The sequence below is a fragment of the Molossus molossus genome, unplaced genomic scaffold, assembly GCF_014108415.1.
Source record: "Molossus molossus isolate mMolMol1 unplaced genomic scaffold, mMolMol1.p scaffold_m16_p_16, whole genome shotgun sequence".
NCBI classification, from domain to species: Eukaryota; Metazoa; Chordata; class Mammalia; order Chiroptera; family Molossidae; genus Molossus; species Molossus molossus.
In genome coordinates, this window is record NW_023425351.1 from 1,938,062 (window position 1) to 1,965,236 (window position 27,175).

At 49.7% G+C, this 27,175-nt stretch overlaps 1 protein-coding gene across 2 annotated transcripts in view; it reads left to right on the forward strand.

Annotated features, from left to right (window-relative positions):
- Nucleotides 1-27,175, forward strand: part of RALYL (RALY RNA binding protein like) — a 255,020-nt gene that overhangs the window by 158,110 nt on the left and 69,735 nt on the right. For both annotated transcript variants that reach the window (XM_036264057.1, XM_036264056.1), the window contains exons 2-3: nucleotides 3,729-3,804; nucleotides 24,622-24,654. In XM_036264057.1, the coding sequence (XP_036119950.1) occupies nucleotides 3,729-3,804; nucleotides 24,622-24,654 (109 nt within the window). The remainder of the gene's footprint in view (nucleotides 1-3,728; nucleotides 3,805-24,621; nucleotides 24,655-27,175) is intronic.

Below are 27,175 nucleotides of genomic sequence, written 5' to 3' on the forward strand. Positions count from 1 at the left end.
GTTTTTGTTTGTTTGTTTGTTTGTTTGTTTACTTTCTAGTTCTTTAAGTTGTAGGGTTAGAAAGTCAATTAGGAATTTTTCTTGTTTCTTGAGGTAGGCCTGTAGTGCTATGAACTTCCCTCTCAGGACTGCTTTTGCTGTGTCCCATAGATTTTGTGTTGTTGTGTGCTCGTTTTCATTGGTTTTTCAGGAATTTTTTAATTTCTTCCTTGATCTCGTTAGTAGCCCATTTGTTGTTTAATAACATGCTATTTAGCCTCCATGTGTTTAAATGTTTTTGTGTGTTTTTATTGTAATTGAGTTCTAGTTTCATGCCACTGTGATCTGAGAAGATGCTTGATATGATTTCAATCTTCTTGAATTTGTAGAGACTTGCTTTGTGTCCTAACATGTGGTCTATCTTTGAGAATGACCCATGTGCATTTGAGAAGAATGTATATTCTGCAGCTTTGGGGTAAAATGTTCTATAAATATCAATGAAGTCCAACTGATCTAGTTTTTCTTGTAAGGACTCTATATCTTTGTTAATTTTTTGTCTAGAATATCTATCCAGTGGTGTCAGTGGTGTGTTAAAGTCACTCACTATGATCATGTTGCTATTGATCTTTTCCTTGAAGTCCTCCAGAAGTTTTTCAAGATATTTTGGTGCTCTCATATTTGGTGCATATATGTTTACCAGGGTTATATCCTCTTGTTGGATTGATCCTTTTAATATTATGTAGTGACCTTCTCTGTCTCTTATTATGGCCCTTGTTTTGAAGTCTATCTTGTCAGATTTGAGTATTTTCTTCACCAGCTTCTTTTCCATTTCCATTTCCTTGGAAACTTTTTTTCTATCTCTTCACTTTCATCCTGTGTGTCTTTTGTTGTGAGGTGGGTCTCTTGTAGACAGCATATATATGGGTCATGTTTTTTTAATCTAATGTCTTACCCTATGTGTTTTCATTGGAGCATTTAAGCCATTTACATTTAAGGTAATTATTGATAGAGGGTTATTAGTTGCCATTTTAATCTTATGCCTGTGTTCCTCTCTCTCTCTCTCTCTCTCTCTCTCTCTCTCTCTCTCTCTCTCTCTCTCTCTGGTTCTTCTTCTTACAACAGTCCCTTCAGCATTTCTTGCAGTGCTGGTTTGGTGGTGGTGAATTCCTTTGGCTTTTGTGTGTGTGTGTGAAGCTCTTTATTTCTCCATCAATTTTGAATGATAGCCTTGCTGGATAGAGTAGTCTTGGATTCTGACCCTTGCCTTGCATTCCTTTGTACACTTCATGCCACTCCCTTCTGGCCTGCATTGTTTCTATTGAGAAATCAACTGACTGTCTTATGGGAGCTCCCTTGTAGGTAACTTTCTAACTCTCTCTTGCTTCCTTTAAGATTCTTTCTTAGTCTTTAATGATTGCCGTTTTTATTATGATATGTCTAGCTGTGGGTCTTTTGGGGTTCATCTTGCTTGGGACTCTTTGTGTTTCCTCGACTTGTGTGACTTTTTCCTTCACCAGTTTAGGGAAGTTTTCTGTTATTATTTCTTCAAACAGGTTCTCTATCCCTTTTTTTTTATTCTTCTCCTTCTAGTATCCCTATAATGTGAATGTTGTTACGTTTTGTATTGTCCCACAGCTCTCTTAAACTTTCCTCCTGCATTTTAATTTTTTTTTTTCATTTGCTGCTTTATTTGGGTGTTTTTCTCTACCTTGTCTTCTAAATTGCTGATTCGGTCTTCGGCTTCTTCTAATCTACTATTGAACCCTTCTAAGGTATTTTTCATAACAGCTGTGTCATTCTTTATTTCTTCTTGATTTTTATGCATAGTTTCTACCTCTTTTTTTAAGCTGAAGTAGTTCCCAGTGAGCTCTTCATAATTCTTATTAAATTGCTTGTAGTTATCACCAAATTGTTTGAGCACCCTTAAAATCATTGCTTTGAATTCTTTATCTGACAAGTTGCTGTCTTCCATTTCCTGTAGTTCCTTTTCTGGTGATTCCTTTTTTTCTTTCCTTTGGGTGTTGTTTCTTTGTCTCCCCATTTTAGCCATCTGGTAGCTCTAGACCCAGTGAGGGATGTTTGGATGTGTAGGCAGCTCACTGTATACTAAATAAGGCTACTGTGCCTCCCAGACTGTTTTGTTTCGTGTCACCTCTTGCCTGCTGTGGATCCTGGAGGACTGACTATGGGGGGCTGGTATTGGTGTGTCCTGGTAGGTGCTGCTGCTGGATCACATGGGCCCCTCTGGAGCTGTGTTCCCAGCTGGTCGCTGGTGCCACCTGTAGCTGTATAGCTCAGGCCCTGCTGGAGCCGTGCTGCCTGCCAGTACCACGGGCAGCTGTGTTGCACAGGCCTCACTGGAGCCCTGGCTCCCTGCCGTTCTTGTGGGCAGTTGGGTTGTACAGGCTCCGTTGGAGTCTCTGCTTCCCACTGATCCCCTGGGGAGCTGAATCACACAATACCTTTGGAGACCCAAGTCCACACCTATCTTGTGGGCAGATGGATCACACAGGTCCCTCTGGAGCCCCAGCTTCCCACCGCTCTTGTGGGACACTGGGTGGCACAGGCCTCTGTGGAGCCCCAGGTCCCACTGCTGGGCGCTGGGGAGTGCTGCTGCCCTGCAGGGCTCAGCTTTTGCTGTAGTTTTTGGGGATAGGTCTCAGCTGCTAGTCTTTGCTTCTGTTGCCTGGGGATGGATGTCTGCTCCCCAGCCTCTGTCGCTGGGGGTATATCTCGACTCTGATCAGGCTGCTACTCTGGGGTGGTGCTGGGCTCCCGGCTGTCTGTGGTTTCTGCAACCTGCACCTTGGCAGCTCCGCTACTGTGCACTGGTCTGTGTTGACACAGAGTGTCCACTGGTCCGATGGTGCCTGGTGCACTGGTGGGCTCCTAGCTGCTCCCACCGCCTCCTCCCAGGGAAGACCCGGGATCTTCCAAAGTGGTGGGTCCTCCCCACAGCGCAGGGAGAAGCACCCTGAAGAGCCGCTCACCGCAGTAGCCGGCTACTCCGTCCACAGCACAGGGACCTTCTGCTCCGCGGCTCTGCACTGCTCGGGTTTGGTCGTCCTCCTTCACGTCCACTCACACTTACACACTAGCTCACTCTCTCACACACTCACCCTCCCTCCGGTCCTGCCCGCTGCCGTCTTCCACATGTACCCTATCCTTTGGAAAATTTTAATCATATTAAATCTAGTAGGTTATTTTATTTCCCAAACCTTTGCCACTCTACTTTCCAATATTTTGTCTTACACATTTTTTTAAAGACTGAGGTTGGTCAATTGTATGCAAATACTATTTTGTCGTATGTTTAAGCATCTTGTTTTATCTTACCAACTTTATCAGAATTATAGTTCCTGATACAATGTATTAATATTTCTCTCTCTGCCCCTCATTTTTAGTTAGCATTCCTAATTCTCCTACCTTGTTCAACATTTGCTTTTTTCATACTACTTACCATGTTCCAATAGGTTATGAACTTTTCCTACCTATTATATGTGTTGCCTACAGTCTGTCTCCCCAGTAGAAAGTGATTTCCACGAAGAGGTGCATCTAACCTATTCAGTACAAATGTCTTTCAAACCGGGCGTGGCCTAGAGTCAGTATTAGGCAAACACGTGTTGTATGAAAGAATGGCATGCAACATGGTTACAGAGACACGGCCGGAAGGAACATAACACGTCACAGTTTACTTTCCTGACATGACGGCACCTTTTGTTAAGCCGTGGTATTTTCTCTTATGCTTTCAGATATCAACATGGCAGGGGAACCCAAACCCTACAGACCGAAGCCCGGAAGCAAGCGGCCGCTTTCTGCACTCTACAGGTTAGTGCCGGGCGTGGTGCGGGGTCGGAACCTGTCCCCCAACGTGACAATTCAAACGTCCTCGTCTAACAAACCTCCCCGGGACAGCTCTCTAGGAAACGCTAATGAAACCTCTCATGACTGCCCGGCAGGTGGCGGGAGGGCTGCATTTGTGGATCACTGTGGATCACGTACCGGGGTTCCGCGCACGGTGTTGGATTTCCTGATTTCACAGAAGTGTCCGATGTCGGTCTTCAACAAGCTGATGCACAGCTTCTGAGCAACTCCCCTGGTCACACCAGTGCTCAGACTCATGCCTTCTGATGCTGTACCCCGAATTCCATCCACCTGACCATGCAGCCTCTTTGTGACAAAGTATATGTTCCTATCACCCCCATTCCCCCAAAACAGCAGCACGGTCTTCTCTTCCCTGGAGAGGCATCTCCGATTCCTTCCATCTTTCCTGATATCTCGGGTCTGAGTCAAGTTGCCATCTGGTCTTTTCCTGTCCATTTTCCCATGTCTCGAGCCTGCGCCTCAGCTGGTGCCGCAGACAGAGCAGATCTGGTTAGTGTCTTCATTGCTCTGGGCATGCTTTTCTTGGGTTATGTACAGTTCAGTCAATTTGGGGAAGAAAACAAAAGTAAAGCCTCGGACCTTTTGGTTTTTTACAAACAGCCACTTTGATTACAAAAAAAAGCATGCCCCTGGCTGGTTTGGTTCAGTGGTTGGGGCATCGGCCGGCAGACCAGAGAGTCCTGGGTTCGATTCTGGTCAAGGGCACATACCTCAGTTGTGGTTTGTCCCTGGCCCTGGTCGGTTGTGCGGGAGGCGACCAGTCAGTGTGTCTCTGTCACATCAATGTTTCTCTTTCCCTCCTTCCCACTCTATCTGAAGGTAAATGGGAAAATATCCTTGGGTGAGGACTGGGAAAAGAAGCCCTGTTCTGCTGCCGAGTCGACACCCCACTTCCTGCCCTTCTCCATTGGTTTCTGGGCCATATGAGCTGATTCTGAGTCTCTGCTCGGTTCCCTGCTGGACACGGCCAGTGTCCCAGGCAATGGCAATCACCTGTCATTCTAACCAGTCGGGCCTCTCTCAGATGCCTGTCTCCACCCCATCCACGTCCCCAGCCCACAAGCTAATGTGAGTGCTGAGAAGTCTCCTTCCCCTGAGAGTCTTTGGATAAAGGAGAACTGTTATACACAGCACAAAGGTTCGGTTCTGACACAATACAGTCCTGAAAAGATGGCTCGGAGCCGTACGCCAGTCTTGGTTCTCTGAGAACTGCATCCTCCCCTTAGCCACTCGCAGCCCTGCTTTCAAGCAAGATGAACCCATGGCCTGTTCATGCCCCTGTCCCGTGCAGTCTCATGAATGATCACTGGAGGTCTGAAAAGATACACTGGAAATGTATCTTGATTGATCTTATTATTTTGGTTGTGTGAATTTATTTAATTTCAACTGAACATTTTTGTATAAAAATGGAAAGCTAAGCGGCTTAGCAAATGCTGGTGACTGTCCCTCAGGCAGTACTGATGTGAGGGGTAGGGGGTGCCATTTGCACTGAAGCCCAGCTGGCACCGCTGAGAGATGCATCGTTCTCTGAGCAGGTGCATTTGTGAATGGATGCAGAACCTTTGAAAAGTCAATATTCAGTTATGAAAAGTGGTCAGTGCTGCCTTCTTATCACAGAGTTCACACTGTCTGTGGGTCATGTTCATTTTCCCATCGCCCTGGGGCCATTCAACTTCCTTATGACGATAGATGCTCAAGAGAAGAAACAAACACCTTTGTAACTGTTACTTCTCTGTTACTCAGTTACACTGAATTGTGAATTCAAAAGGAACTAGAAGCAGAAGTTCATTTCAATCTGACATGTTGTGCCGTCTCTCGGCCTGCTGGGATTGGTGCAACACAATGAAACTACAAGCACACACTGCTTGGAGTGAGGGGGAGCTTTGCAAGGGAGCAAATGCTCCAGATCTTTGGACGCAGTCCCATTTATTTGCAGATTGGTTCTCCCAGGTTACAAGTGGATTTATGTAAATTATTTTCTTGAGATGGTGTTTCTGAAAACCATACAGCCTAGCTTTGTCTCTTGCTTTTTACCAGAAGAGACTTTGAAGCCAAAAGATAACAAACCCTTATTCACATGCAAATGAAGCACTCAATGCACCTGGGCAGGCCAGGTTTCTGAGAATGCATTAACACGAGGTTGAGAGTACATTAACACAAGGTTACAAAATGTACATCTTCCAACCCTCCAACCCCACAATGTTGTCCCCAAACCACAATAGTGGGAAAATGCGTATTTATGCATTTCTTCCCCATTTACACAAATGAAGGCTGGGTGCCCTGAAATCACTGACCAGGCAGGAAGGGGACAAAGAGACGCGCGTCCCTGGAGACCCTTTCCGACAGGCTCTCGCGTCCTTACCTAAGCTTGGTGATAATGACGCCTCGCTTTTGTGGGACCTCCTATGTCTGCATAGTCATCCTTCTTTGTCCACCTCCTAAGTCCAGGGTAGGGTCATGTGACAGCTGTGTAGATGAGAAAGGCCAGCTTCTGAGACAAGGATTTGCCTGAAACCAAGTCCCCAGGGTAGAGACTGCCTCTGGTTGGCAGCCCGTAGCCTGGTGCTCCTGCCCTGGCTTGCAGCTGTCTCCTGACCAGCTGCCATCTCAACAGCACAGGTGTGAAAGCAGATGTCTGCCCCCCAACACCTGTAGTCAGTTCTGTCTCTGCCTGTGACTGTGTGTCACACAGGAACATGCAGTACCCCCACTGGGTGTGGCCACAGACAACAGGTTTGGGCTTCAGGTTCTTCTCACATGTTGGTTGTGTGATTTTTGGACAGGGTGGCGCTGGGTCGTTGTGGGAAAACACCCAGCAGTGCGGGAATGTGGACATGGCCACAGCTCGCGTGGGCTGTCTGCTGTCCTGGTCTTCGCATCATGGGGTATTTTTCCTTATCTGTCAACTGAAAGGGCTGGAGTGATGTCATTTGTTCATTCCTTCACACAGAGCATATCATTGTGTATTTACGATAGTGTGGCCACCGCCATAACTGATCTTGGCGAATGACACAGAAAAATGCCAGGCTGCAGGGCAAGGGGAGAATGTCATGACATAAAAGTGATTCCTTGTTCTGGTCATAGGAAACCTCTGATTTACCTTCGTGCCCTAAACGGCGATGTCTCTGTACCCATGTGCTCAGTGGGGGTGGAAATGGTCCCCATCAGACCTTCCTCCCCATCATCGACCACAAAGCGTGTCCACACGGAGTGTCCACAGAGACATCACTTGCCTTGGTCCTGCTCAGGACTGCATTCTGATTTAGCCAGACAGGCTGCCCTGAGCATTTGGCATGTGCTAGGCTAACACGGCCCACAAAGAAGCCACACATTTTTCAAACATAGTGAAGCTGCCAAACACTGCCTGTCTCATACATGAGTTGGGTGTGCCTATGAATAAGGACGTCCCTGAGCGTGAGTGCCTTGCAGGCATGTAAGGAGGGAACAGAGCAGCACTGAGTGCTGGCGGGGAGGGGCCGAAGGCTGGCGGCCGCAGGAGCTGGCTCTGACCAAGCAGATGGTCACTTAGCAGACAAAGGGCACTCCAGGCTCAGAATCCGCAAGGGCACAGCTCAGAGACCAAGAAGAGCGTGTCATGCTGGGAGCAAGGAGAGGCCACTTGCAAAGAACCAGAACCGGAACATCCCGCGGCCCAGGCTGTCTGGATCCCCCCGACCTGCTTCTCCGATGATGCAACGTGGCTTGTGTTCTGTAGGTGACAAGGAGCTGTCCCCAGGGGCCGAGAGAGTGGAAGCAGGTATGGGATGAGCGAGAAGCACAGACGTGCCAGGGTTCCCAGCGCAGGTAGCCGGGGGTGATCTCATGACTGATGGAAAGATGAGAAAGGCTGGATAAGCAATGGGCTCGGGCGTAGGGTGGGGGGAGGGAGAAACAAGAAACAACTTCCGTCTTGGACATGAATTCATCAAGACAGACAATCCATGAAAACAGTGCTTGAACTAAAAACGTCTCTCATCAGAGGCTATTTGTGTAAGAAAGATAATTAGTCATTTGAGAACATTCCATGAATACTGGAGCTTGTCCTAATGGTGAGCAGTGAATGCATTCTCTGGGGAACATACCGTAACTGCTGATCCCTGCTGCTTCCAATGTGCTGGGCCCATCGTCCCGTGTCTGTGGTGGTCTGAAATAACGACCCTCCCCCAGGAAGGGAGCCCCCCCCGCCCCACCCCCGCACGCCAAGTTCCAGTTAGTGCTAAAGCGTCGCTCAGCGGGAAGACTTGTGAGATGTTTTCACTCCTGCTTGGAGAGGAGACAGACCCTCCTCTCTGACGTGAGTAAAGCTGATGGTGTATCAGAGCTGAACAAGGGCAGGTTTTCATTCACGTCAAGGCAGCCGACCCAGCTGGCGAGGACGTGGAACACACAGCGCCTGCCCGCTCCCCGCGTGGCCGTGGTGCCCTCCCCGAACATTGCCCGTGCTGTCCAACTACTACCTTGCTTACAACCTGCCCGCCCACAGAGGTACCTTGGGAATCACAATCGTCACTGCAAGTAACTTCAAGAGTCCTTAAGACTGTGGCAGGAGGGGTGAGTCACAGCAGCGCCACTGTAGGTCCCTACCCTTGGTGGCCACATATGTGGATTGTGTCAGACACGAGCCAAGCAAGGTGACAGTGCAGCAGGTCCTGAGACTTGATCCTGAGTCCTGTTGTCATCCTTCCTGTGACTCTGTCCCATCAGGGGACTGAAATGTCCCCTGAACCTTGCATAGAAAGGAAGCAGTGGAAGCTAATCTCACCTCATGCCAAAGACCAAAATCGGTCTGGGGGAGTCTCCGGCACTCCGCAGCAGAGCTGGCTCGGTGCTGGAGATCGTGCCGACGATGCTGACTGCTCCGGGTGTTGTCTGTCTCCCTTCGTAACGTCCAGGGCAACGCACACTCGCTTTCAGGGGCATCGTGCTCCAGGGCCAGTGTCTCCCTCTGCCCCGGTGAGGGCTGCTTTGGCCCGCCCTGTCAGTGGGTCCACGCGGACAGCTGTCCAGGAGTGGGCGCTGGTTGTAAACGGAGCGCCAGGAGGTCAGGGAAAGACTGCCCTGCCCCTGCGCTGCACCCCCACCTTCTGGGGGGGACACCAGTCCCAGCACTCGCATGCCTACAAGGGTCCGTTCGAAAGTCAGTTTTTGAGTTCTTTACATAGTTTGAATATTAGCCCCTTCTTGGATGTGTCCTGGATGACTGTCTCCTTCCCTTCAGTGGGTTGTCTTCATTTTGTTGATGGTTTTCTTTTTTCTTTTTTTATTGATTAATTTTTGTTACAGATGATTCTCCTTTTTTTCCCCACTGATTCCCCCCTCCCCCTTCCCTCCCTGCCCCTTCCCCAGATTGTTGTCCATGTCCACTGTTCATGCATACATGCGTATAAGTTCTATGGTTCATCCCTCCCCCACCTCCCCACTCCTTAGGGGATTGTCGGTCTGTACCCCGCTTCCACGTCTCTGGGACTACCCCATTCCTCAAACTGTTATGTTCATTATATTCCACAAATAAGTGAGATCATATGATACTTGTCTTTCTCTGTTTGGCTTGTTTCACTTAGGATGATACTTTCCAGGTCCCTCCATGTAGTCTCAAAGGATAAGAGATCTTTCTTTCTTACCGCTGCGTAGTAGTACTCCATTGTGTATATGTACCACAGCTTTTTGATCCATTCGTCTACTGATGGGCACTTGGGCTGTTTCCAGATCTTAGCTATTGTAAATAGTGCTGCTAAAAACATGGGGGTACATATACACTTTCTGATTGGTGTTTCAGGCTCCTTAGGGTATATTCCTAGAAGTGGGATCACTGGGTCAAATGGAAGATCAATTTTTAATTTTTTGAGGAAACACCATATTGTTTTCCATAGTGGCTGCACCAGTCTGCATTCCCACCAGCAGTGTACTAGAGTCCCCTTTTCTCCACACCCTCGCCAACACTTGTTGTTTGATGATTTGTTGATGGCGGCCATTCTGACAGGTGTGAGGTGATACCTCATTGTTGTTTTGATTTGCATCTCTCTGATGATTAGTGATGATGAACATTTCTTCATATGTCTCTTAGCCATTTGTATGTCCTGTTTGGAGAGGTGTCTATTTAGTTCCTCTGCCCATTTTTTTCTTGGATTCTTTGTCTTCCTTTTGTGGAGTTGTATGAGCACTCTATATGTATTGGAAACTAACCCCTTATCTGATATATCATTGGCAATTATGCTCTCCCATACAGTGGGTAGCCTTTCCGTTTTGATGATTGTATCTTTCGCTGTGCAGAAGCTTTTGAGTTTGATGTAGTCCCATGTGTTCATTTTTTCCTTTGTTTCTATTGCCTTAGGTGATGTGTCAGTAAAAATTCTGCTGCGTATGATGTCTGAGATTTTGTTGCCCACAGTCTCCTCTAGGATTTTTATGGATTCATGAGTTACATTTAAGTCTTTTATCCATTTTGAGTTTATTTGGTGTAGGGTGTAAGTTGATGGTCTAGTTTCATTTTTCGGCAAGTAGCTGTCCAATTTTCTCAGCACCATTTATTAAAGAGGCTGTCCTTACTCCACTGTATGCTCTTGCCACCTTTGTCAAATATTAATTGAGCAAATTGCCTTGGGTCCATTTCTGGGTTCTCTATTCTGTTCCACTGGTCTATATACCTGTTCTTGTGCCAGTACCAGGCTGTTTTGATTATGGTGGCTTTGTAGTATAACCTGAAATCTGGTATTGTGATCTCTCCAACTTTGTTCTTCCTTTTCAAGATTGCTGTGGTTATTCGAGGCCTTTTTTGGTTCCATATGAACTTCTGAAGTAATTGTTCTAATTTTGTGAAGTATGCCGTTGGTATTTTGATGGGGATTGCATTGAATCTATAGATTGCTTTGGGTAATATGGACATTTTAATGATGTTAATTCTCCCAATCCATGAACAGGGTATGTGCTTCCACTTTTTTACATCTTGCTCTATTTCTTTTTTCAAAGACCTGTAGTTTTCTGTGAATAGGTCCTTTATTTCTTTGGTTAAGTTTATTCCTAGGTATCTTAATTTTTTTGCTGCAATGGTAAATGGGATTGTTTGCTTAGTTTCTCTTGCTGTGAGTTCATCATTGGTGTATAAGAATGCCATCGATTTCTTGACGTTAATTTTGTATCCTGCTACTTTGCCAAATTCATTTATTAAGTCTAGTAAGCTTTTGGTGGAGTCTTTGGGGTTTCCTATGTACAGTATCATGTCATCTGCAAATAATGACAATTTTACTTCCTCCTTTCCAATTTGGATCCCTTTAATTTTTTCTTCCTGTCTGATTGCTGTGGCTAAGACTTCCAGTACTATGTTAAATAGGAGTGGCAAAAGTGGGCATCCTTGCCTTGTTCCTGTTCTTAATGGAAATGCTTTTAGTTTTTGCCCATTGAGTATGATGTTGGCTGTAGGTCTTTCATATATGGCTTTTATTATGTCTAGATATGATCCCTCTATTCCCACACTGCTGAGCGTTTTTATCAGAAATGGATGCTGGATTTTGTTGAAGGCTTTTTCAGCATCTATTGATATGATCATGTGGTTTTTATTCTTCAATTTATTTATGTGGTGTATCACATTTATGGATTTGCGAATATTGTACCAGCCTTGCATCTCTGGGATGAAACTCACTTGGTCATGGTGGATAATTTTTCTGGTGGATTACTGGATTCGATTTGCTAGTATTTTGTTCAGGATTTTGGCATCTATGTTCATGTTGATGGTTTTCTTTGCTGTGAAAAAACATTTTTGTTTGATGTAGTTTCACTTGTTCATTTTTTGTTTCCATTACCAAGCAGATATATCCAAAAAAATATTACTAAGTGATATCAGAGTGTTTACTGGCTATTCCTCTAGGAATTTTATGGCTTTGAGTCCTACATTTAAGTCTTTAATCTGTTTTGAGTTTATTCTTGTATATGGAGGTCTAGTTTCACTTTTTTGCACATGTCTGTCCTGTTTCCCCAGTACCATTGATTGAATAACTGTCTTTAGTTCAGTGTATGCTATTGCCATCTTTGTCATAGATCAGTTGACCACATGGGCATGGGTTTATTTCTGGGATCTCTGTTCTGTTCCACTGATCTATGCATTTTTTTTTATGCCAGTACCATGCTGCTTTGAGTACTATGGCTTTGTAATATAGTTTGATATCAGGTAGGTATTCCTCTCTGTTCTTCTTTCTCAGGATTGCAAAAAAAATTAAAAAAACAAAGTATGTTGTTGCAGAGTCTGCACAGTCTCTTTTTGCTCCTGATCTAATCTTTCTGAATTATAAGCATGGAAAAGTGGGATTGCCAATATCTGCAAAATAAGATAAAAATATAAAAAGTCCACTTCTGACACTCAAAGCTGAATACCCATTCATCCGGGAATTGAGGGTGAGTTCTCTTTAATTCACACTTCCCGAGAGAACACGAACTTCTGCTGAAGCAGGAAAGGCCTCTCCCTCTTGGGATGGTTATAACTGTGCAAATGACAGGTCAGCTCCCAAGGAAGAGGAGGAGTTTCCTGGAAGGTGACATATCTAAAGGGCTTGGGTCTGACAGATGCCCTACACATTTTAGTTAGTCTCATCTTTATGGTTATTCAAAGGAAATGATCTATAATAAAATATTTAAAGAAGTTATTTTAATTTTTTTTTTCTTTATTGATTTTAGAAGGAGAGGAAGGGACAAGGAGAGAGAGATAGAAACATCGATGAGAGAGAACATCGACGGGCCACCTCCTGCATGCCCCGCACTGGGGATCGGGCCCACAACCTGGGCATGTGCCCTGACCGGGAATCAAACCAGTGACCTCTTGGTGCAGGGTCGACGCTCAACCACTGAGCCGCACCGGCTGGGCTGTCTCACATGTTTGTAAAGCACCATTGAGGGTGCTATCCAAGGCCTGGCTTATGTAAGATTGGCGGGAAGTTCCGTTCATGATGCTCCTTCCCAGAGGGTGACGCTCGGGCCACCTCACTGACGGCTCCTCTGAAGGCAGCTTCCCAGCCACACTCCCATCACTCACACAAGGACGCTCGGTGGCCGCAGTGACCACTTCCCGACGAACGACTGGGAACAAACGGTGCTAAGAAGTGCACTGCGGAGTGGGGGGTGTCTGAGCCACGCAGATGCGAGAGCAGAGGTGGATGTGCGTCTGCCCTACAGGAGGACGCGGTGGTCCCCAGGGGCCAGGGGCTCCCCGTCACCTTGCCTCACCTGTGCCCAGCGAAGGGCCATTTACCTCTGACATTACGTTATAACATGAACTACTTCTATTATCTTTACAAAAACGTGTCCCATTCATCCAAGTGTGAAAATACTGATCGCAAATCATAAGCTAAGAGAAAATACTGAATTATAGAAATAATTTTTCGAGGCTTTAATTATGAAGAAGTAAAATAGTGGAGTTTATATGTGTGTCCACTTGGGCTGGCTTCAACTATATCAATTAGCAAACAGTGCACACATTCTTGTAAAAATTCCATAAACTAGTCGGTGTCTCTGCAGAGACCGCTGGGAGCTGTAAGTGCCAACAGGAAGCAGAAAGCCTTGTTTTGGGCGCCTACACCGATGAGGGCAAGACAGCAGCCAAGTCTCGCTGGAGGACGTCGGCGTGCGTGAGGAGTACTTCTCCCCGAGATGGGTTCTTTTGGAAATTAATTGCATTTATTAAACTTTCAAAACTCCTTTCCCCTGGAATGGTCATGTGACTGTAACCCATTCTTGTTGGTACTGTTAAAGCCAGAATACTTCGAGGCTGAGGGCGGTCCTTCCGAACCTGGCGTCGACACGGAGTCCGGGGACGTTCGTGAGGTTCGAGAGATGCACAAGGAGCCTGTCTCGATATGTGTTTGAAGTATCTCCTTCTGGGACAATCCCTGCTGATGGGTTAGAAGTGCTTGGTCCCAGGAGACGTCAGCGGTCGTTGGAAGGCTGGGTTGGAAGTCAGACAAGCTACACCCACAGCGTGGACGCCAGCCAGCTGCTTCGACTCCACCCACCTCCTTGAACCCAGTTTTCTCAGAACAACAGGAAGGAGTTGAGCTAGGCCCCTGCCTAGCGTACCCCGTTTCTAACAGGCAGGGATGGTGCCTTTCCAGTCCAGCCACAGGAGATGCACCTGCTTCCTTACCGAGTTCCTTCCTTTTTTCTTCAAACTCTATACAGTATCTGAAAATATTCACATCTTTTGACTAAGTGATTCCATTTTTGAAAGTGTATTTAGAAATAGCTTAAGAACTTTAAAAATGTAAAAAAATTTTGAAATTATTCCCCAGATTTTCTTGGCAGTTTTATTCATAATACTGAGTAGTCTGGTATGACCGAAATGTTACACGGTGGCGGGCGTGGCTTTTCCATCACATGGAATATCCATAAATGTTCATTGGGACACAGGGGAAGACACAAAGCTCGAGAAGCAAAAAAGTAAAATTATATAAACAACATAGATAACAGTATATAATTATATAAACAGTACATATTATATAAACACACACCCAAAACTATTTAACACATGACACAGATATACTGAGAAAACACAGAGATGAAAAATATTCTTCATTGTCTTTGGACAGTGAGACTGTGGATGAGTTTTTGTTATTTTAATACCCCTACACATTTTCTCCGATGAGAATTTTACAGCCGGGAAGAGAAGCGATGAGAGAGATTGAAGAGCCAGGTTCTCCCGGGCGACAACAAGCCCCCACCGAACTCTTCAGCCCGCTCGGCAGGCCGCCCTCCACCGTCGGGAACTCACTCCTTCGTCTCCGTGGGGATCGGAAAAGTGCATTTTCTAAAGGGCAACTTTATTCACAGGAGTCTCGAAGGTCCGTGGGGCCAGCAGCCCTCCATGGGGGAGTGTCACCAAGCACCCCACGCGGGCTCGGGGGCTCCAGCGGGGACAGGGGTGCAGCCAAAGTCACCTCATCTTCCAAAACGAACAAGTCAAAGTGTCTGAGCCCTTCAGGGGTGCAGTGGGAGACGTCTGAGGAACACGGGGGGGCGGGGGCCGTTCCAGGTGCAGGTCGGGGAGCCGCGATGAGACAGGGGTGCCAGCCTGATGGACATGACCCCATTGTAGTGAGAGCTGTAGCTCGGTCTTCGGCCACTGCAGCTTTGAAAGGGCACCGTGTGCTGAGCGGGCACAGGGCAGGGAAAGAGGGACAAGTCTGTGCCCTCCTCTCAGCGGTGAGGACATCGAACGACAGGACAGCTGTGCTGACGAGGCAGAGTGCAGTAATGGGTCAGAATGCGCTTTTTATTGTTTCGTGTTTCTACTGATTTTTTTTAGAGAGAGCGGGAGGGAGAAATAGAAACATCGATGTGAGAGAGACACATCAACTGTTGCCACCCACACGACCCCAACAAGGGCCGGGGACAAACTGAGGTATGTGCCCTTAGTGGGCACCGAACCCAGGACTCTCTGGTCCGCGGGCCGATGCTCTAACCGCTGAGCCAGACCGGCAGGGCACAGAATGCACTTTTAAGGAAACGTCGGCCAGTAGCTCTATTTGAAGTGAGGTAGAGGACAGCCCACAAGGTGCGCAGCGTGTGTGGGGCACCGTGCCCAACGCGGCTGGCGAGGCCTGTTAGAGGGACAGAGAGTCCCTGTCCTACTAACGCCGCCACAACGTCCGGGTGAAGACAGGGTTTAACAGTGGAAATTAGAGAAGAATTTCAGTGGTATTGTAACTTCTGTTTTCACCTCTGAAAATGTGTTGCTTATTCATGCTCATGTCTTTTTTTATTGAATGTACTGAAGTGGCATTGGCCAACAAAACCACACTGCAGACTGCCTTTGTCTCATGTTTTTACCTCCTTCTGACCTGAGCACAATATGGCAAATCTCATGTTTAGCGGGTTGAGAAAAGAAACATCATAGTACCCATATTTGAAAATATGAACTAAGTTGAGTGTAAAAAAGCGGAAACACATTGCCCAGCTGGTGTGCTCAGTGGACTGAGCATCATCCCGTGGACTGAGAGGTCCTGGTTTGATTCCGGGTCAGGGCGCATGCCCGGTCGCAGGCTCGATCCCCAGTTGGGGGCGGGCAGGAGGCAGCTGATCGATGTTCCTCTCTCTCTCCCCTCCTCTCTCTCTAAAAGAAAGGGCAGCACCCAGTGCAGCAGGGATGTCTAAGAGCCCCCCACCCAGGGCGCTGGCACCCCTGCTTGGCCAGTGGCGGTTGGGTGACTCATGAAAAGCAGAGCCCAGGACGCTGGGCAGGAGGAGGTGAGCGGAGCCGCACAGACCGAGGGAGGTGCCACATGAACCCCCAGCCCACGGTGTCCTCGGCTCCCACTCGGGGAGACTCGCAAGGCGCTGAGCAGAGCAGAGCCGAGCGAGCTGTGCATGTGGGGTGTGCTGACGGACGGGGAGGGACGGGGACACACAGCGGTGATGGCAGAGTGTGGCCCTTGTGAGGTGTTAGGTCAGGGAGGCTCTGGCAGGAGGGCCGCCCAGTCGCTGGCAGAGGGACGTGAGCTGTGAGAAAGGACAGCGCCAAGGTCACCGCTGTCTACTGCTGGATGAGGCGTGCTGGCTTACAAACAACTTACTGCCTGGCTCCTGTGGCTCAGTGGTTGAGCGTCCGCCCTGCACCAGGAGGTCACCAGTTCGATTCCCGGTCACGACACATGCCCAGGTGGTGGGCCCGATCCCCAGGGGGGGGCCTGCAGGAGGCAGCCAGTTGGTGATCTCTCATTCCTGTTTCTATCTCTCTCTCCCTCTCCCTTCCTTTCTTTCTAAAATCAATAAAGAAAAAGACCTTATTGTTTGTCCTGTCCAGCAGTCTGGGCTGGGTTCGGTGGGGTGGTTCTGCTCTGTGGGGGTCTGACGGGGGCTGCCTGAAACAGCAGAGAGCCTGGCCCTCTCTCTGCAGTCTGTCCACATGGTCAGCTTCCGGCCATCACAGCTCAGCGGTCCCGAGTCATCCGAGTTTTACACGGTGGGAGGAAGGAGCTGTAGGAAGGAGCTGTTGTCCTCTGAAGACCGAGGGTGGACGTTCACAGTGCACCATCTGAAAGCAGGTTAGAGGCCAGTCCCTGCAGAAGAGGAGGGCGCGGGCTCCCCTCTGGATGGTTGCCAGGAGGAGCTGATGAGGCCAGACTGTCCAGCACAGGGCCCCCAGGTTCGGGGACCAGGCTCTGAGCACAGGAAGCTGCCGTCACGTGGGACGAGCCGAGCTGGAGGAGGAGGTGGGGCAGGCGGGGTGGGTGCGTGGTGGAGACAAGCTCAGCTCTTGAACGTGTTGAGTCGAGATTCTGTTCCAGTGCTGGCTGGAGTTGTCAAGTCAGCAGCTGGCGGCTCAGCCTGGGGTTGAGAAAGGCCGGGACTGGCTGTGCTCACACATGCTCATGCGTGCTCATCTGTGCTCATTTGTGTTCACCCGTGCTCATGCGTGCTCATATGTGCTCATCCATGCTCATGCGTGCTCACCCGTGCTCATGTATGCTCATCCATGTTGATGTGTGCTCATCCATGCTCATTTGTGTTCATCCGTGCTCATCCGTGTTCATCCATGCTCATCCGTGCTCACCCGTGTTCATGTATGCTTATCCGTGTTGATGTGTGCTCATCCATGCTCATTTGTGTTCATCCGTGCTCATCCGTGTTCATCCATGCTCATCCGTGCTCATCCGTGCTCACCCGTGTTCATCCGTGCTCACCAGCGCGCAGGTGATCCTCGCTGCCACGACCCTGGAGCAGAACAAACGCTCGGAGTCACTCAGGGAGAGGAAAGGGAGGAAGTCTGAGGGCTGAGTTCTAGAACAGGCCGGTCTGTGGAGTCAGGAAGCAGCAAAGTGACACAAGGCAACGAGTGACACACCCAGGCTCGGGGTGCAAACCCCAGGAGGGGCGTGTTTGCAGGCAGGAGTAGTTCACCGGATTGGGGGTTATTCGAAGTCCGTGCTACCAGCAGTTCCCCTCGGCACTGTGAACTGTGATTCCGCTCTCGGGGTCGGACAGACAGACGGCTCTCAGGCTGGGGGCACGGCTGGATGCTGCGCAGCAGCCCAGGGAGCCGCCCGGAGCGCATGGAGTAGAACTCACGCTCCTGGGAGACACCTGCAGCCGCGGGGCGGGAGGGACACCCAGGTGGGGCTCTCGGCGCCCCGGGGAAGGTGACGATGACAGAACCAGGAAGGTGACTGGCTTCACACAGTCGTATCAGCATGTGACGGTTGGAGTCATTACATTCTGACATTTGGTTCCAGGATTTAATTTTTCAAAGGTCTGGGGCACATAAGAAGCTGGATCTGAGTAGGGCTGAGGTTACCAAGGCAGGAACGTGAGCAGGAGATTGATCGGCCGGGCGCGTGTGTCCCTAGGAAGGGGGCAGCTGCACAGTTAAGCAAAACACACGCAGAAGTGAGCTATTCCCCGAGCCTGCCGCAGACGCTGACCATAGCTTGGGCTGAAGGGTTTTCATGTTTTACGAAGAGAAGGCAGAGGAAGGGTGGTTGCTTCCGGGACCTGAACAGGGGTGAGTTCGGGCACAGGCGCAGGGTGTGGAAGGGAAAGGCGCTGAGGGAGGCCGTTGACTGGTGCCCTGTGAATACATCGTTATGTCATTAACACCATTCCCAGGGCCCAGGCTGTTACCCCCAGCATGGGAACCTGCAGACTTGTCCTGACCTTCATGCCTCACTTACTGTGGAGGGAACCGAGGTGCATGACCACGAACTCTGCGGAGCCGACTGCAGCCATATCTGAACCACGACTGCCGGACGACCCGCCCCCTCCGCCTGTGCTCGCAGGGCCGGGCTCTGCAGGGCCGCGGGCTGAGAGCCAGGAGCGCCCAGGCGAGGCACAGCGCAGCTCAGCAGCCCTGGCCAGCATGTCTCCACGGGCCTCTTTCTGCTGCATAGGCTTGGAGCCGAGAGGAGCAAGCGCGCTGCTGTGCAGCTAAGTTTGAAAGTGGCTCGTTGTGGCATCATTTCCCTTATTTTAAGGCCAAGGTGCAGAGCTGTGTGTGCTCACATCCAGGGCGACGGGTGGTGAGGTCACTGACGGAGTCAGCACAGCAAGGATGACCCTGTGCCCTGCCCTGACCGCTCCTGGACTGCAGCCTCGGTGCCCAGGTCCCGGCAGAGCTGGCAGGGGTCGGGGCTGCTCACTGCCAGCAGGAGTCTCCTCCACACCCAGTCCTCCTGCTGGACTCCCGCCCCCGGGAGAGGGGGAACGGCACAGCCTGTCTACGAGGCGCGCCCTGCACCCGAGTTCCCAGTGTGGCATCGTGACGGCGAGGGTCCACACTGGCTGACGCCTCGCCCCCGTTCCCCTGCCCCCGGAGGGGGAGCTCCGATGGGGTGACTGGAAGTGGAGCGTCCCCGGGCTGATGAGAGCCGAAGCAGACACCTCCACCGGACACGGAAGCCCCTGCGAGGAAACGGGGGAGGACTGCTTCCCAGCAGACACGTGGAATCCGCGTGGGCAAACCCCCGCCCTCCGGCTGGCTGACGGCCGTCGAATGGCCAGGAAGTACCTCCCGGAGGGCGGCCACATGTCCTGTGACATTCAGAGCTCACCTCCTGGTCAGGCGGCCGGAGCTACCCTCCGCTGTGACCGTCCAGCTCCGAGGGCTCGGGAGGGCGACCCAGCCTCTCTCTGCCTCATCTCCTATGTGAAAAACAGAGAGAATGGCCACAGGGAGCTTATGACGATTAACTGTGATAAAATGCTTAGGTTAGTGTGTCAAATTCCAAATATTGGCTCTTATATGAGGCATTAAATATACAGTATCTCCCGGGCGGTGTGGCTTTGTGGTTGAGCGTCGACCCTGCACCAAGAGGTGGCTGGTTCGATTCCCGGTCAGGACACTTGCCCAGGTCGTGGGCCCAGTCCCCAGGGCGGGGGGGTGGGGGGGTGCAGGAGGCGGCCGGTCGATGTTCTCTCATTGATGTTTGCATCTCTCTCTCCCTCTCCTTTCCTCTCTCTCTAAAATCAATAAAGAAAAAATATTTTTTAAAGTACTGAGATAAATATACAGCATTGTTTGCACACAGGCAGATGGACTGTGTGCCTGGGAAGCTAGCTTCTCTCAGATGTAACCCTCTCTTCCATTTGTAAATTTGAGCAAGTTCAGTGGTCCATCTGCCCAGAGCTGGTAAGTCCACATTCCTGTCCTTCCCTCTGCTGCCTGCGAGGCAGCCCTGGGTTGTCACAGCCCCTTGCCTGCAGGCCTGAGCGCTCGCAGAGTTCTCGTCCACGAGTGTTCCCAGCAGCCACCATCCATCAGTCAGAACTGACATACATCATACGTGCTTGACCTCTCAGCTTCTGGGCTCACATACTTTCAGGGGAGCATTGCCCCGCAGTCTCACCCCGACTCTGCGTTGCTGCGAGTGTGTCCGCGGGTGTCACCCCGACTCTGCATTGCTGCGAGCGTGTCCGCGGGTGTCACCCCGACTCTGCATTGCTGCGAGTGTGTCCGTGGGTGTCGCCCCGACTCTGCACTGCTGCAGTGTGTCCGTGGGTGTCACCCTGACTCTGCATTGCTGCAGTGTGTCCGCGGGTGTCACCCTGACTCTGCATTGCTGCGAGTGTGTCCGTGGGTGTCGCCCCGACTCTGCACTGCTGCAGTGTGTCCGTGGGTGTCACCCCGACTCTGCACTGCTGCACTGTGTGCGCGGGTGTCGCCCCGACTCTGCACTGCTGCAGTGTGTCCGTGGGTGTCACCCTGACTCTGCATTGCTGCAGTGTGTCCGCGGGTGTCACCCTGACTCTGCATTGCTGCAGTGTGTGCGCGGGTGTCACCCCGACTCTGCATTGCTCCAGTGTGCGCGGGTCGACGGGGCGTGGCGGCCCCGGGGGGAGCAGCCCTTGGCGCCGGCGGCACTCTGCTCTCACAGGCAGCCACCTGGGGAAGGGCTCTGCCCTCGGAGGGCCTGCTCATGGTCAGGGGACAGAGCATCTTTTTGTTTCCATCACAGTCGACACTCAGTCTCACTCTGTACTGCGCTCAGGTGTGCAGCATAGTGGTTAGACAGCCACGCACTTTACAGGGGTCCCCTGATGTTTCCCCTGCCCACCCGGCCCCACGCAGTTATTGCAATAGTGCTGACTCTGTCCCAGGGACTTCTGCAACTGCCCTCTTGGCCACTGAGTCGTGCCGAGTCTTCCCGGGGTGAATGGGGACACAGTGCCCGTGCTGGCCGGGGCGTCTCTGCCCTGACTTCTCCCCGCGCCTCGATCCCCCAGCCGGAGCTCACGGAGGCCGGGGCTCCTTTCACTGTTGTTTTGTTTTTTGTTTTTCTTTCAATAAAGATTTTAGAGAGAGAGGAAGGGAGAGGGAGAGAGAGATAGAAACATCGATAAGAGAACATCGATTGGCCGCCTCCTGCATGCCCCCCACTGGGATTGGGCCCACAACCTGGGCATGTGCCCTGACCGGGAATCGAACCAGCGACCTCTTGGTGCAGGGTCAATGCTCAACCACTGAGCCACACCGGCCAGAGAGTCAGGAGACAGATTCTGAATTTCCATGGGTGTTGAAGAATTTATGTGGGAACAGTCTGTTCATATTACATGAGGAAGACACTTGTTTTAATCTTTTGGCAATCGATGGATTTTTAAGATCACTGATAGAATCGCGTTATGTTTTAATATGCAAATGTTCAGTGAAGGAAGGTGCCTGAGAGTCACGCGTGCTTATCTGGGATCAAAGAGATCTTTAGCTCACCGGAGCCACTCGCCTGGGGAAACGTCTGTTTACGTCAGAAGGCCTTGGGGTGACGGAGGTGTCACCTGGACGTGTTCACTGTAAATGGGTGACGATGAGAGGCCACCTGGAACGGGTCAGAACGGGCCCCAGGCCCCTCAGGAAGCCCGGGCTCTCCGTGCAGCAGCGGGTGAGAGTGCTCGCTGTGAGCGAAGGTTTGGCGAGGCGTTAATGCCATGACCGGCGTCCGGGACAGAGGGTCCTGGGGCAGCCTGCTGCTTGGAGGAAGCAGCGCCAATGGCCGGTCACGGAGGGATGACCCACCGCCCGCGTGGGAGCTGACGGGCATGTGGACTGTGGCGGCGGAGCTGAGGCGTGGCCGGAACGAAGAGGACTTGCTGTTGTCGGCAGGCGGGACTGAGAAACCGTGTCCTCCTCCCAGCCCATCACCTGAGTGGCGAGCGACACCGCCGGGCCCGGGGAAAGAGGGACACGAGAGAGGGCAGCAAGGACTCCAGTCTGGGACACGCTGAGGCACAGGCGCCGACAAGAGGGGCGGTGCTGGGCAGACGCAGCTGTGCATCCAAACGGGGTGATGCCAGAGGTGGACATCGGGGACGTCTGGGCGGTGGACAGCGTCGGACATCGGACAGGTCCTCGGGAGAACTGAGAAAGGGTGAGGGGAGGACTTGCGGCAATGCCATCGAGGGCGCACCCGAACAAGCGGCAGCCTCGAGGGGTCGTGGCCCACCCTGAGACTGGCCTGCGCACCTGGGGCCAGGCGCCTGGAGGCAGCGTCACCTCCTTCAGCTGGGACCTTGGGCAGGACACCTGGCCTCTCCGGGTATCAGTGTCCTCACCTGTAAAATGAGATCCGCCTCAGGGGGTACCAGGATGCTGAAATAAATCCTTGTGTATAAAGCATCGTGAATATGGCCTGGCCCTCAGTAGCAGCGTCATGTTTTGCTGTAGTAAAATGCAGCTCCGGAAGCTGTTAGAGAAGCTCAGAGAGAAGTCGCTCCTGCACGGGGAAGCGAGGAGGACTCGGCAGGCATGTAGAAATGGGAGGCTGAGGACCAGGGCAAAGCGAAACCAAACGTGTTGGGCAATAAGGAGACACATTTCCTGCAATACAGTGGATGGTAAGAGAGGCGATGGAGAACAACGCGAAAGCCCTGGCCAGGTGCCTGCGTTGGTTGGAGCTCGTCCTCTACACCAACAGGCTGTGGGTTCAGGTTCCGGTCAGGGCACATTCCTAGGTTGTGGGTGCCATCCCTGCTTCGGGTGCATGTGGGGAGCAACCAGTCGATGTTTCTCTTTCTGTTTCTCTCTCTCTTTCTTTCTATCTCCCCTCTCTCTCTCTCTAAAAAATTCAATGAACATACCCTCTGTGAGGGTTGAAAATAAAAAGCACATCATGGAAATCTTCATTCGTGAAGATCTTTCAGAGGACGACTGCAGGGGCAGGCACCCTCTGCTGGTCACTGAAGTGGTCAAGAAGGGGCTGATACACACGTAAATACTATATGTTCAAACAGGGCTTTTTGAGAACCTTAAGCACCGGGATTTACATGAAAACGTCTTCAATATTTGCCTACATTTAACCTGTAATCATCTGATAAGAAACTGATATGAAAATAAAGTGGCCCATATACACACCAACCGGTCTCCTTATTTATTAATTAGGAAATATTGAGAAGGGATACTTTTCTGATTGCCTTACCTTTTGCAAAGAATATATAGTACACCCTGGCCAATGTTGCCTAGTGGTTAGAGCGCCGCCCTGGGGACCAGAGAGTCACAGGTTCAATTCCCAGTCAAGGGCACGTGCCTGGGATGCAAGAGGCAACCCATCGATGCGTCTCTCTCACATCGACGTTTCTTTGGCTCTCTCTCCTCCCCACCCCGGCCTCCCTCCCACTCTATCTGAAAATCAATGAAAAAATGTCCTCGGGTGAGGATTAAAACCATCATCATCATCATCATCATCATCATCATGTACAGTTAATTGGTGAAAGAAGGAAATTTGCTGGATGCAATTCTAGCCTGTGTTCTGAGAACAGGAAGGCCCGGGATGCTTTTGTGTGTGTGTGTTTTACTAATTTTATTTTATGTATTTATTTTTATATTTGCCTCCTTATGTTTTTCCTGTATTTTATTATTTTTTCTGTCACCATGTATCCTCCATATGCCCACTGCCACCTCTCCTCACTCCCCCCCACACCCCGCAGTCACCGCACTGATGTCAGTGGTCAGGAGTTCTTTCTCTACTTTTTTTCTTTTTTTTTTAATTTGCTTTTTATTGCTTTTTTGGAGAGAGAGATGAAAACATTGATGTGGGAGAAATACATCAGTGGGCTGCCTCCTGCACACCCCCTGCTGGGGATTGAGCCGCAACCCGGGCACCTCTCAGTCCCTGGGACGCTCAACCCGTTGAGCGTCACCGGCCAGACCCTTTCTTTCTGTTTTCTCAGCTGCTCCACCCTAAATGTGTCTTAAGCAGCTTTTTCAGGGTGCCACAACCAAGCAGAGACGTCAGAATTAGATTCTCCCTTAATATGTGAGGAGCCACAAACAATTCTTGGCTCCCAGGAGACACGAGGGAGCAGGACACGCTCGTCTGTGTCCTGACTTCCTGTCTGGGTGGTGGTGTCGCAGGCAAGTGACCAGAAACATAAGGAAGTCACCGTCTTCGCGGTGGAAGATTTGCAGGAAGTAAATTATTTGACTAATATGCAACTAAATACATTGTAACTTTTTACTACTCCAACAATCACAAAGAGGTATATTAAAACTTGTACAAACAAATTACTGTAAAAAAAAACAGAAAAAATAGATAGAGAGAGCACAAATCAGAATTAGACTAACAACACTGTTCTCCTGCTTTGGTTCAATGCTGTCTTTTTTTTAGCTTCTCCATTAATATAGCTAGAGTCTGAATTAGTGCACACGAGGTGTTAATATATTATTTATAGCTTTTTACTGGTGCTGATTGCATGATTTTCATCCCAACAAGTATGACAATCCTGTTAGATTTACACAAAAGCAATTTTTAAGTGTAGAGCATATTGTTTTATTAAAATACACTTTTTCTATTTTTTCAGACTCGAGTCAAAGGAGCCTTTCCTGTCTGTTGGGTGAGTACATGTCTAAACATGAAATCTTAATATTTAATCAATGTTTAATTCAAATTGACAAGGTTCAGGTGGGATCAGGCCGTGGACCCCATGCTCGCAGCCCACACAGCACCGCACGCGTCATTTCTCAGCAGCTCTGCCGTCCGTGCTCCATGGAGACCTCAGTATAGTGCACCCCAAGCTGTTTTGTGACCTCAGAAATTCAGCTGATGAACATACATGAACTCCTGTATCCTCAGTGAACCCTGAACAGGGTAGACAGAAATGATCTATATTCTCGTCAAGTAAACATAGCTCAGGTTGGTTCTAAAAAATCCTCTGAATCACTGTTTCCGAATCTGGCCACCAATCTCTGCCCTTCTTTTCCGTCTCCTCTCCTCAGGCTTCTTCTGCCGTTGTCTCTGTCTCTCTCCAAAATCTCTACCTTTTCTGCCTTTTTCTCGTTTTACTTCTATTTCTGCACTCACACCGACGGCCTCTCTGGGCAGGCTGATGGTGTCGTCCTGAGTCAGGATACATGATCTAATAATAATATCCTGTGGACAAGAACGCGTACGATTCCCAGGCATTCAGAACTAATTAAGAATGAGCCAAGTTGTTTTGAACGGGTCTGTCCGATAACCCTTGACCACTATGTTAGAGTGTCCAGTTAAAGGACTCCGCATGCTCAGGTCACCGTCGGTGCCGTCACCCTTCAGAAAGTGTTGGAGATGTGCCGTCTGCCTTGCGGAAGTCATGCAGTATTAGATGAGAAGAAATCACGTCTCAGCGACCAGCGTAGTCATGCTCGATGACCAGAAACACGGATGGGGTTGGATTTTTGAGCGATCACAGCAATTCTTTTTCATGACTTTGTTTGTGGCCTTCAAATATTTCTGTCACCATTGAGCACCCTGGTTCCCTCCCCCTTCTGCTGCTCAGGAAAGCATCTCCGAAAGCCATTTGAACCACAGGGATCAAAACAATTGTCTGGGATGCTGGGGAAGAAGAATGGAGCAGGTGATTTATTGGAGGACTTCATGGGAAATGAAAGGTCTAGCTGATCTGGTCCAAAGAAATTGCTAGCACATGCTTCTTCCTTCACTGGCCATCAGCTGCTATTGTTAGAAGCGTCACCCCTGAAAAAGTCTTTTATGTGGAATGCACGCGTGTCCACCCTGCAGTCAGGGGCCGGGCCAGCTTCTCTTCATGCCTGGCTTAGCACGCCTTCTGAGCGCATCTCATCCTCACCGTTGAGAGGGGGAGTCACTTTTAATCCACACCCTCGAAATCTATGTTCCAAACTTAGCAGGAGTTTAAACTCAGTAGTAGAGCCCTGAGAACAAGTTTCCAAAGAAGAATGACATATAACTCAACAACTACGCAAAACGAGGAAGCTCACATGATAGATGGCGATATGACTTAGGTGTGGCTTAGGTATGATTTAGATGTGACTTAGTATGAATTAGGTATGACTTTGGTGTGACTCAGGTGTGACTCATGCATGACTTAGGTGTGGCTTAGGTATGATTTAGATATGACTTATGTATGATTTAGGTGTGACTCAGGTATGACTTACGTGTGACTCAGGTGTGGCTTATGTATGATTTAGATGTGACTTATGTATGACTTAGGTATGACTTAGGTGGACTTAGGTATGGCTGAGGTGTGACTCAGGTGTGACTCAGGTATGACTTAGGTATGGCTTAGGTATGATTTAGATATAACTTATGTATGATTTAGGTGTGACCGAGGTAAGACTGAGGTGTGACTCAGCTATGACTCAGGCATGACTGAGATATGTGCAGGCTGCTCTCACAGACATTCATGGTCTCTGGGATCTCTTCAGAAAACCTTTGAAGTCTAACTTCCCATCGCCTGTCAGTTTCGGAGGCGCAAGGTGGAGGAGACACGCTGGCCACCCCTGCCCTGGAGTCCAGCTGTGGGCAACCGGACAGGTCGAGAGGCCGCAGGCATGCGTGGAGTGGCCCGGTCACAGGAGCCCCCTGCCCGCGCTCAGGTGCCTGGAGCTCCTGGTGCTGACCCAGCCCTGAGCCTGTGTGTGGCTGTCCTCAATGTCAGGAGTTACATCATTACATAATAGAATTGAAACACTCAATGTGTAGTTTCATTAAATATTAATAAGTGTTTTATATTTCAAATTTTAAATATTTCTTGTATAGATGTATTATTTATATAGGTATTACATATATAATTTATTATAAATATATAATGTGAAATACTTTTATATAGATAAAGTAAGTGTAATTAGATTTACAAATTAAAACTTTTTCATCTCACCCATCTAACCGTAGGAGATACCAGCTAAGCCGCCTGGACTCCCGCACAGAGCTCGGGCTCACTGGCTGGGAGAGCATCAAGCGGCTGATACTCTCTGCTCATCCTCTAAGCATTACACTGAAAACATTCATTTTCTTTACTGACTTTGAGAGAGAGGAAGGGAGAGGGAGAGAGAGACAGAAACATCGATGAGAGAGAACATCGACTGGCCGCCTCCTGCATGCCCCCCACTGGGGATCAG